Source organism: Cebus imitator, unplaced genomic scaffold (assembly GCF_001604975.1).
Source record: "Cebus imitator isolate Cc_AM_T3 unplaced genomic scaffold, Cebus_imitator-1.0 Scaffold136, whole genome shotgun sequence".
NCBI classification, from domain to species: domain Eukaryota; kingdom Metazoa; phylum Chordata; class Mammalia; order Primates; family Cebidae; genus Cebus; species Cebus imitator.
In genome coordinates this window covers 4731281-4743747 of record NW_016107451.1, presented here as the reverse complement: position 1 = coordinate 4743747, position 12467 = coordinate 4731281, and the positions used below count along the sequence as shown (strand labels likewise).

Here is a 12467-nt window from a genome sequence, read left to right as displayed (position 1 = left end):
ATGATAGACTGGACAGGGAAAATGTGGCACATATACACCATGGAATATTATGCAGCCATCAAAAACGATGAGTTTGGGTCCTTTGTAGGGACATGGATGAACCTGGAAATCATCATTCTCAGCAAACTGACAGAACAGCAGAAGATCAAACACCGCATGTTCTCACTCATAGGCGAGTGTTGAACAATGAGAACACATGGACACAGGGAGGGGAGCACTACACACTGGGTTCAGTCGGGGGGAAATAGGGAAGGGAAGGTGGGGGGTGGGGAGCTGGGGAGGGATAGCAAGGGGAGAGATGCCACATGTAGGGGGAGGAAGGCAGCAAATCACACTGCCACGTGTGTACCTATGCAACAATCTTGCATGTTCTTCACATGTACCCCAAAACCTAAAATGCAATAAAATAAATAAATGGGGGAAAAAAAAGAACTTTAGTATTAGGAAAGTCTGCTACCAACATATGCTTCCAATCTTTACCTGCATTTGTCTTTATTCCACCTATATTTTGAGAGACAATATATTGGATATAAATTTGTCAACTGTTTTTTTTTTTTGTTTTTCTTTTAGTACTTTGAAAGTCATGCCATTGCCTTCTGGTCTTTTTTGTTTCCAATCAGAAGTAAGTCAATAGTCCTGTTGGGAATCTCATTTATATGGTGAATCACTTTTCTCTTGCTGTTTTCAAAGTTTTCTCTGTTCTTGGCTTCTGACAATTTGACTATGGGTAGTTCTCTTTGAGACACGGTTTTTATTTTTTTAAATTTCCATAGGTTATTGGGGAACAGGTGGTATTGGTTACATGAGTAAGTTCTTTAGTGGTGATGTGTGAGATTTCGCTGCAACCATCACATGAGCATCATACACTGTACCCTATTTGTACAGTCTTTCATCCCTCATCCCCTTCCCGCCCTTTCCCCCTGAGTCTCCAAAGTCCATAGTGTAATTCTTATGCCTTTGCATCCTCAGAGCTTAGCTCCCCCTTAAAAGTGAGAACATATGATGTTTGGTTTTCCATTCCTGAGTTACTTCACTTAGAATAATAGTCTCCAATCTCATTCAGCTCACTGCAAATGCCATTAACTCATTCCATTTTATGGCTGAGTAATAGTCCATAATCTGTCTGTCTACCTACCTACCTACTTACCTGCCTACCTACCACAGTTACATTATCCCCTTGTTGACTGATGGGCATTTGGGTTGGTTCCACATTTTTGCAACTGTGAATTGTGCTGCTATACACATGCGTGTGCAAGTATCTTTTTCATATAATGACTTCTATTCCTCTGGGTAGGTACCCAGTTGTGGTACTGCTGGATTAAATGGTAGTTCTACTTTTAATTCTTTAAGAAATCTCCACACTGTTTTCCATAGTTGTACTAGTTTACATTTCCACCAGCAGGGTAGAAGTGTCACCTGTTCACTGCATCCATGCCAACGTCTACTATTTTTTGATTATGGCTATTCTTGTAGGATTACAGTGGTATTGCATTGTAGTTTTGATTTGCATTTCCCCGCTCATTAGTGATGTTGAACATTTTTTCATATGTTTGTTGGCCATTTGCATATCTTCTTTTGAGAATTGTCTATTTATGTCCTTTGCCCACTTTGTGATGGGATTGTTTTTTCTTGCTGATTTGAGTTCATTGTACATTTTGGATATTAGCCCTTTGTCAGATGTACAGACTGTGAAGATTTTTTTCCCACTCTGTGGGTTGTCTGTTTACTCTGCTGACTGTTTCTTTCGCTGTGCAAAAGCTCTTTCGTTGTTTAATGAAGTTCCAGTAATTTATCTTTGTTTTTATTGCGTTGGCTTTTGGGTTCTTAGTCATGAAATCCTTACTTAAGTCAATGTTTAGAAGGGTTTTTCCAATATTATCTTCTAAAATTTTTATACTTTCAGGTCCTAGATTTAAGTCCTTAATCCATTTTGAGCTGATTTTTGTATAAGGTAAGAGATGAGGGTCCAGTTTCATTCTCCTACATCTGGCTAGCCAATTATCCCAGCACCATTTGTTGAAAAGGGTTTCCTTTCCCCACTTAAGTGTTTTTGTTTGCTTTGTTGAAGATCAATTGGCTTTAAGTATTTGGGTTTATTTCTGGGTTTCCTATTCTGTTCCATTGGTCTACGTGGCTATTTTTATAGTAGTACCATGCTGGTGAAATGGCCTTATAGTATAGTTTGAAATCAGGTAATGTAATGCCTCCAGATTTGTTCTTTTTGCTTAGTCTTGCTTGGATATGTGGGCTGTTTTTTGCTTCCATATGAATTTCAGAATTGTATTTTTCTAATTCTGTAAAGAATGATGGTGGCATTTTGATGGGAATTGCACTGAATTTGTAGATTCCTTTTGGTGGTATGGTTATTTTCGCAATATTGATTCTACCCATCCATGAGCATGGGGTGTGTTTCCATTTGTTTATATCATCTATAATTTCTTTCAGCAGTTTTGTAGTTTTCCTTGTAGAGGTCTTTCACCTCCTTGTTAGGTATATTCCTAAGTATTTTATTTTATGTTTGCAGCTATTGTAAAATGGGTTAAGTTCCTGATTTGATTCTTAACTTGGTTGCTGTTGGGGTACAAAAGAGATACTGATTTGTGTAGATTAATTTTGTATCCAGAAACTTTGCTGAATTCTTTTATCAGTTCTAGGAGCCTTCTGGAGGAGTCTTTAGGGTTTTTGAGGTAAAGAATCATATGGTCAGCAAACAGTGACAGTCTGACTTTTTCTTTACTGATTTGGATGCCCTTTATTTCTTTCTCTTGTCTGATTGCTCTGGCTAGAACTTCCAGTACTATGTTGAAGAGGAGTGGTGAGAGTGGGTACCTTTGTCTTGTTCCAGTTCTCAGAGGCAATGTTTTCAACTCTTCTGCATTCAGTATTATGTTGGCTGCCGGCTTGTCATAGACGGATTTTATTGCGTTTTATCACATACATCCCTTGTATGCCAATTTTTCTGAGAGTTTTAATCATAAAGAGATGCTGAATTTTGTTAAATGCTTTCCTTGCATCTATTGAAATGATCATGTGATTTTTGTTTTTAATTGTTTATATGTGGTGTATCACATTTATTGACTCACATATGTTAAACCATCCCTGAATTCCTGTTATAAAACCCACTTGATCATGGTGGATTATCTTTCTGATACGTTGTTACATTAGCTAGTATTTTGTTAAGGATTTTAGCATCTATGTTCATCAGGGATACTGGTTGGTCTGTAGTTTTCTTTTGTGGTTATGTCCTTTCCTGGTTTTGACATTAGGGTGATAGTGGCTTCACAGAATGAATTAGGAGGGTTCCCTCTTTCTCTACCTTGTGGAATATCGTCAACAGGATTGGTAAGAATTCTTCCTTTGAATGTCTGGTAGTATTCTGCTATGAATCCATCTGGTCCTGGACTTTCTTTGGTTGGTAATTTTTAAATTACCACTTTAATCTTGCTGCTTGTTACTGGTCTGTACCATCTAATTCTTCCTGATTTAATCTAGGAGTGTTGTATCTTCCCAGGCATTTATCCATCTCTTCTAGGTTTTCTAGTTTATGTATGTAAAGGTGTTTATAGTAGCCTTGAATGATCTTTTGTATTTCTGTGGTGTCAGTTGTAATATTTCCTATTTTGTTTCTTATTGAGCTTATTTGGATTTTCTGTCTTCTTGCTAATAGTCTATCAGTTTTATTTCTCTTTTCAAAGAACCAGCTTTTTGTTTCATTTATCTTTTGTATAGTTCATTTTGTTTCAATTTAATTTAATTCTGCCCTGATCTTGGTTATTTCCTTTCTTTGGCTGGGTTTGGGTTTGGTTTGCTCTTGTTTCTCTAGTTCCTTGAGGTGTGACCTTAGACTGTTTGTTTGTGGCCTTTCAGACTTTTTGATGTAGGTGTTTAGGGCTATGAACTTTCCTCTTAGCATTGCCTTTGCTGTGTCCCAGAAGTTTTGATATGTTGTGTCACCACTGTCATTCAGTTCGAAGAATTATTTAATTTCCATATTGATTTCATTCTAACCCAATGATCATTCAGGAGCAGGTTATTTAATTTCCATGTATTTGCATGGTTTTGAAGGTTCCTTTTGGAGTTGATTTCCAGTTTTGTTTAACTGTGGTCTCAGAGTGCGTTTGATATAATTTTAGTTTTCTTTAATTTATTGAGGCTCGTTTTGTGGCCTCCCATATGGTCTATCTTGGAGAAAGTTCCATGTGCTGTTGAATAAAATGTATATTCTGCAGCTGTTAGATGGAATGTTTTGTACATATCTGTTAAGTCCATTTGTTCCAGGATATAGTTTAAATCCATTGTTTCTTTGTTGACTTTCTGTCTTGATGACCTGTCTAGTGCTATCAGTGAAGTACTAAAGTCCCCCACTATTACTGTGTTGCTGTCTATCTCATTTCTTAGGCCTATTAGTGTATCAGTCTGTTTTCATGCTGCTGATGAAGACATACCCAAGACTGGGAAGAAAAAGAGGTTTAACTGCACTTACAGTTCCACATGGCTGGGGAGGCCTCAGAATCACGGTAGGAAGCAAAAGGCACTTCTTACATGGTGGCAGCAAGAGAAAATAAGGAAGATGCAAAAGCGGAAATCCCTGATAAAACCATCTGATCTTGTGAGACTTATTTACTACCATGAGAATAGTATGGGGGAAACCACCCCATAATTCAAATTATTTCCCACCAGGCCCCTCTCACAATACATGGGAATTATGGAAGTACAATTCAAGATGAGATTTGGTTGGGGACACAGAAACAAACTATATCATCCCACCCCTGGCCTTTCCAAATCTCATATTCTCACATTTCAAAACCAATCATACCTTCCCAATGGTCCCCCAAAATCTTAAGTTATTTCAGCATTAACCCAGAAGTCCACAGTCCAAAGTCTCATCTGAGACAGGGCAAGTCCCTTACAACTGTGAGCCTATAAAATCAACATCAAGCTCGTCACTTCCTAGATACAATGGGGGTACAGGCATTGGATAAATACAGCCATTTTAAATGGGAGAAATTGGCAAAAACAAAGGGGTTGCAGGGACCATGCAAGTCTGAAATCCAGCAGGGCAGTCAAATTTTAAAGTTCCAAAATGATCTCCTTTGACTATAGGTCTCATATCCAAGTCATGCTGGTGTGAGAGGTGGGCACCTATGGACTTGGGCAGCTCTGCCCCTGTGGCTTTGCAGGGTACAACCTCCCTCTCAGCTGCTTTCATGGGCTGGCATTGAGTGTCTGTGGCTTTTCCAGGTGAACAGTGCAAGTCAGTGGATCTATCATTCTGGTGGCCCTCTTCTCACAGCTCCACTAGGCAGTGCCCCAGTAGTGACTCCATGTGGGGGCTCTGATTCTACATTTCCCTTCTGCACTGCCCTAGCAGAGGTTCTCTATAAGCACCCTGCCCCTGCAGCAAACTTCCGTGTGGGCATCCAGGTGTTTCTATACATCTGAAATCTAGGTGGAGGTTGTCAAACCCCAATTCTTGACTTCTGTGCACTCCTAGCTAGGCTCAATACCATGTGGAAGCTGCCAAAACTTGGGGCTTGCACCTCTGAAGCCACAGCCCGAGTTCTACATTGGCCTCTGAAGCCACAGCCTGAGCTCTACATTGGCCCCTTTCAGCCTTGGCTGGAGCAGCTGGGACACAGAGCACCAAGTCCCTAGAATGCACACAGCACAGGGGCCCAGGGTCTTCAAGTTATGTGCATTCTAGGCCTCCAGGACCTGTCTCCTAGGCCTCCAGGCCTGTGATGGGAGGGGCTGCTTTGAAGACCTCTGACATGGCCTGGAGACATTTTCCTCATTGTCTTGGGGAGTAACATTCAGCTTCTCATTACTTAGGCAAATTTCTGCAGCAGGCTTGAATTTCTCTTCAGAAAATGAGTTTTTCTTTTCTATCACATTATCAAGCTGCAAATTTTCCAAACTTTTATGCTGTGTTTCCTTTATGAAATGGAATGCCTTTAATAGCACCCAAATCACATCTTGAATGCTTTGCCACTTAGAAATTTTTCCACCAGATACCCTAAATCATCTCTCTCAAGTTCAAAGTTCCACAAATCTCTAGGGCAGGGGCAAACCTCCTCCAGTCTCTTTGCTAAAACATAACAAGAGTCACCTTTGCTCCAGTTCCCAACAAGTTTCTCATCTTTACCTGAGACCACCTCAGCCTGGACCTTATTGTCCATATTACTAACAGGGTTTTGGTCAAAGCCATTCAACAAGTCTCTATGAAGCTTCAAACTTCCTCACATTTTCCTGCCTTTATCTGAGCCCTCCAAACTGTTCTAACCTCTGCCTGTTATCCAGTTCCAAAGTCACTTCCATATTTTTGGGTATCTTTTCAGCATCATCCCACTCTACCTGTACCACTTTACTGTATTAGTCCATTTTCATACTGCTGATAAAGACAAACCCAAGACTGGAAAGAAAAAGAGGTTTAATTGCACTTACAGTTCCACATTGGCTGGGGAGGCCTCAGAATCATGGTGGGAGGTAAAAGGCACTTCTTACATGGCAGCGGCAAGAGAAAATGAGGAAGATGAAAAAGTGGAAACCCCTGATAAAACCATCAGATCTTGTGAGACTTATTCACTACCACGAGAACAGTATGTGGGGACTGCCCCCATGATTCAAATGATCTCCAACTGGGTCCCTCACATAACACATGGGAGTTATGGGAGTACAATTCAAGATGAGATTTGGGTGGGGACACAGCCAAACCATATAAATTAGTAACTGTTTTATAAATTTGAGAGCTCCAGTGTTAGGAACATATATGTTTAGGATTATGATATTTTCCTGTTGGAAAAGACATTTTATCATTGTATATACGTCCCTCTTCGTATTTTTAACTGCTGTTCCTTTAAAGATTATTTTGTCCGATATAAGAATAGCTACTCCTACTTGCTTTTGGTATCCATTTGCATGAAATGACTTTTTCTGCCCTTTTACCTTAAGCTTGTGCAAGTCCTTCTGTGTTAGCTGGGTATCTTGAAGGCAGCAGATGTTTGGTTGGTGAATTCTTACCGATTCTGCAATTCTGTATCTTTTAAGTGGAGCATTTATGCCATTTACATTCAATGTTAGTAGAAATGTGAGGTATCATTCCATTGACCATGCAATTTGTTGCCTGTATACCTTGTTTTTGTTTTTAGATTTTTTAAATTGTATTTTTGTTTTATAGATCCTGTGAGATTTGTGCTTTAAAAAGATTTTGTTTTCATGTGTTTCAGGATTTGTTTCAAGATTTAGAGATCCTTTTAAAGTTCTTGTAGTGGTGGCTTGATGGCAGCAAACTCTCTCAGTATTTGTCTGAAAAAGACTGTATCTCTCCTCCATACTGGATACAAAATTCTTGGCTAATTGTTTTGAGGAGGCTGAAGATAGGGCCCCAATCTCTTCTAACTTATAGGGTTTCTGCTGAGAAATCTGCTGTTGATCTGAAAAGTTTTCCTTTATAGGTTACCTGGTGCTTTTGTCTCACAGATCTTAAGATTCTTTCCTTCATCTTAACTTTAGATAACCTGATGACAATGTGCATAGGTGATGATCTTTTTGAGATGAATTCCTAAGGTGTTCTTTGTGCTTCTTATATATAGATGTCTAAGTCTCTGGCAAGGTTGGGGAAGTTTTCTTCTATTATTCCCGCAAATATGTTTTCCAAACTTTTAGATTTCTCTTCTTCCTCAGAAACACTTATTATTCTTATGTTTGGTCATTTAACATAATCCCAGACTTCTTGGAGGCTTTGTTCATATTTTCTTATGTTTTTTTCTTTGTTGGATTGGGCTAATTCAAAGACCTTGTGTTTGAGCTCTAAATTTCTTTCTTCTACTTGTTCAATTCTATTGCTGTGACTTCCCAGAGCATTTTGCATTTCTATAAGTGTGTCCATTGTTTATTCAAGTTTTCATTGTTTTTTTCTTTATGGTATCTATTTCCTTGAATATTTTTGAAGTGACAAAATTACTTTGAAAAGGAAATTAGAATAATTGGCAAAATCTGAATACTAACTAGGTAATATATTTGATGTCTAAGTGTTTGAGTTCAGAAAGACTCTCACACATTATCTAATAATCTGAAGATGTATTCACCCTATGACTTAGCAATTCCAATCTTAGGTATAAACTCCAAAGAAATTCTTCCACATGTACACCAGAATATTTGTACAAGAATGCTCATAGCAATGTTATTGATAATAACTGGAAACTTGAAATGACCCAAATGACCACTGTTGATAAAATAGGTTTTTAATGGCCATGTGTGGTGGCTCACATCTCTAATCCCAGCACGTTGGGGGGCCGAGGCAGGTAGATCACCTGAGATCAGGAGTTTGAGACCAGCCTGACCAATATGGTGAAACCCCATCTCTACTAAAAATACAAAAATTAGCCGGGCATGGTGGCAGGCGCCTGTAGTTCCAGCTACTTGGGAGGCTGAGACAAGAGAATTGTTTGAACCCAGAAGGTGGAAGCTGCAGTGAGCTGAGATCGCGCCACTGTACTCTAGCCTGGGTGACAGAGTAAGACTCTGTCTCAAAAAAAAAATAAATAAAAATAAAATTTAAAAATGTTATATTGTAACTTGTCAAAGTATACTGATAATGATACTAGAACATTATTTGCCTTTTCTATATTCATTCTCTCATAATACAGTTTTCTAGAAGCTACATGTAATGGCATCATTCTAACAAATAATGGAATATACACTTGTGTATTATTTTTGTACTTGAAATATATTTATTCATTACTAATTTTTTGTTTTACAAAAAAGTTTTTTCCATACTTTTTTTGAGACAGGGTCTTGCTCTGTCACCCAGGCTGGAGTGTAGAGGTGTGATCAAAGCTCATTGCAGCCTCAACCTCCTCGGCTCAAGTGAACCTCCTGACTCAGCATCCCGAGTAGCTAGGGCTACAGTTGTATGCCACCATGCCTGGCTAATTTACAGGGTCTCATTTTGTTGCTCAGGCTGGTCTCAAACTCCTGGCCTCAAGTGATCCTCCCACCTTGGTCTCCCAAAGTGTCAAGGCTGTACAGGCATGAGCCACCTCACCCGGCCTGCACATTTTTTTGGTATATAAACATGCATATATTTAATGTATATAATTTAATGAGTTTGGACATATGCAAAGTGTTCCACTGTGGGTTTTTTTGGGGGGTGGGGGTATGTATGTGTTAAGAACACTTCACAGGACATCTCCCCTCTTAACAGCAATTTAAATGCACAGTATCATAGTGTTAACTATAGGTGAGTTCGATCGGTAGCGAGAGTGGAGAGCGGACCCCAGAGAGCCCTGAGCAGTCCCACCGCCGCAGCTGGCCCCAGTCACCATCACCGCAACCATGAGCAGCTAGGCCGAGACCCAGCAGCCGCCCGCCGCCCCCGCCCTCAGTGCCACCAAGCCCGGCACTAGGGGCAGCGGCGCAGGGAGCGGTGGCCCGGGCGGCCTCACATTGGCGGCGCCTGCTGGTGGGGACAAGAAGGTCATCGCAAAGAAGGTTTTGGGAACAGTAAAATGGTTCAATGTAAGGAACCGATATGGTTTCATCAACAGGAATGACACCAAGGAAGATGTATTTGTACACCAGACTGCCATAAAGAAGAATAACCCCAGGAAGTACCTTCGCAGTGTAGGAGATGGAGAGACTGTGGAGTTTGATGTTGTTGAAGGAGAAAAGGGTGCGGAGGCAGCAAATGTTACAGGTCCTGGTGGCGTTCCAGTTCAAGGCAGTAAATACGCAGCAGACTGTAACCATTATAGACGCTATCCACGTCGTAGGGGTCCTCCACGCAATTACCAGCAAAATTATCAGAATAGTGAGAGTGGGGAAAAGAACGAGGGATCAGAGAGTGCTCCCGAAGGCCAGGCCCAACAACGCCGGCCCTACCGCAGGCGAAGGTTCCCACCTTACTACATGCGGAGACCCTATGGGCGTCGACCACAATATTCCAACCCTCCTGTGCAGCGAGAAGTGATGGAGGGTGCTGACAACCAGGGTGCAGGAGAACAAGGTAGACCAGTGAGGCAGAATATGTATTGGGGATATAGACCACGATTCCGCAGGGGCCCTCCTCGCTGAAGACAGCCTAGAGAGGACGGCAATGAAGAAGATAAAGAAAATCAAGGAGATGAGACCCAAGGTCAGCAGCCACCTCAACGTCGGTACCGCCACAACTTTAATTACCGACGCAGATGCCCAGAAAACCCTAACCCACAAGATGGCAAAGAGATAAAAGCAGCCGATCCACCAGCTGAGAATTCGTCCGCTCCTGAGGCTGAGCAGGGCGGGGCTGAGTAAATGCCGGCTTACCATCTCTACCATCATCCGGTTTAGTCATCCAACAAGAAGAAATAAGAAATTCCAGCAATAAGAAATGTACAAAAGATTGGAGCTGAAGACCTTAAGTGCTTGCTTTTGCCCGTTGACCAGATAAATAGAACTATCTGCATTATCTATGCAGCATGGGGTTTTTATTATTTTTACCTAAAGATGTCTTTTTTTGGTAATAACAAACGTGTTTTTTAAAAAAGCCTGGTTTTTCTCAATACGCTTTTAAAGGTTTTTAAATTGTTTCATCTGGTCAAGTTGAGATTTTTAAGAACTTCATTTTTAATTTGTAATAAAAGTTTACAACTTGATTTTTTCAAAAAAGTCAACAAACTGCAAGCACCTGTTAATAATGGTCTTAATTAAAAACAAAACAAAACAAAACAAAAAACTATAGGCACTATGTTGTACAGCAGATCTCTAGAACTTATCCACCTTGCATAACCTAAACTTTATACCCATTGAGTAACAACTTCCCATCCACCCCTGCCCCAAACTCACGGCAACCACCATTCTATTCTCTGCTTCTATGAATCTGACCATTTTAGATACCTCATATAAGTGAAATCATACAGTGTTTGTTCTGTGACTGGCTTATTTCACTTAGTAAAATGTCATCCAGGTTCATCCAGGTTGTCACAAATGACAGGATTTCTTTCTTTAATAAGGCTAAATAACATTCCATTGTATGTATATGCCACATTTTCTTATTCCATTCATCTGACAATGGATATTTGGATTGTTTCCATGGAATGAATGCTTGTATATTCCTTCTCTAAAAAGTTCTAAATTTTTGTGTCTGTTTTTGAGTTGGGGGTCTTATTCTGTTGCCCAGGCTAGAGTACAGTAGCATGAGCATAGCTCAGTGAAGCCTTGACTTCCTGGGCTCAAGTGATCCTCCTGCCTCAGCCTACCAAATAGTTGGACTACAGGCATGCACTACCATTTGTGGCTGATTTACAATTTTTTTGGAGAGATGGGGTCTTGTTATGTTGCCCAGGGTGGCCTTAAACTCCTGGCCTCAAGTGATCCTCCCACTTCGGCCTCCCAAAGTGCTGCAATTACAGGTATGAATCACTATGCCTGATTCTCTAAGTTTTAATTTCTAATATCGTGATTCTCTCTCTCTCTCTCCATATATGTGTGTGTGTATATATATATATATATATATATATACACACACACTCTCTCTCTCCATATATGTATGTATATACACACTCTCTCTCTCCATATATATGTATATACGCCATATATATGTATATATGCCATATATATGTATATACTCTCTCTCCATATATATATGTATATGGAGAGAGAGACAGAGAGAGAGAGAGAGAGAGAGTGTGTGTGTGTGTGTGTATACACATACATATATATGGAGAGAGAGTTAAGTGTGTGTGTGTGTGTGTGTGTATATATATACACACACACACACACATATATGTACTTAACTGGATTATACTTTCTGGATTGGCAAGATCTCTCTCCATATATATATGAAGACAGAGAGGGAGACAGAGAGACAGAGAGAGAGAGAGAGAGAGAGAGAGAGAGAGAGAGAAACTCATATAAGTTCTTGAAGTCTTTAAAGAGATAAAACTTTCCTGAGACTAGAAGGTTTGAGAACCACTGACCTACAATTACAATCCCTTCCTTGTCATTCTCTTTTTCCAACACACTGGCCTATAGAAAACCCCAACTCTTGTTAAATTCAACTCTTTATCTATTCCACACCTAAGCCTAAGACGCTAAATGGTTTTACTTTAAGTTGGTTAGTATAAACCCCAGGACTGCCCATATTTCTCTAGTAACACACCACGATCTAAGCTGGGTAGGGAGATAAGTGATTTGCTTTGGAATTCCTGCCATCACGTGACAAGGTACTAAATTCTTACCCAGTCCATATATGTAGCATAAAAAAGGAAAAAGACATAAGGGAAGAACAGAACAGTGCTTTACTTGGGTCTTTGAACAGTCAGAAAATAGTTTTTCTTCTCTTTTTTCTTAAGGCTAGACATAAAAGTCCATGGTGTCAACTGGTGAAGAGGTTGCCCTCTCTGGCTTGAAAGATCTGGACAGAAGAAATCAATTATATGGAACAGTTCTAAAAAATCAGCTTACAAAGGTCATGTGTGAGTAGCTAG

At 40.0% G+C, this 12467-nt stretch overlaps 2 protein-coding genes across 17 annotated transcripts in view; one reads left to right on the top strand and one right to left on the bottom strand.

Moving 5' to 3' along the window:
* Positions 1-12467, bottom strand: part of SCMH1 (Scm polycomb group protein homolog 1) — a 239405-nt gene that overhangs the window by 71338 nt on the left and 155600 nt on the right. The window lies entirely within an intron of this gene.
* LOC108313404 (Y-box-binding protein 1-like) lies at positions 9337-10522 on the top strand. The gene is given in 1 exon segment (XM_037743198.1): positions 9337-10522. A coding segment is annotated over 1 exon segment (957 nt). The 3' UTR covers positions 10294-10522.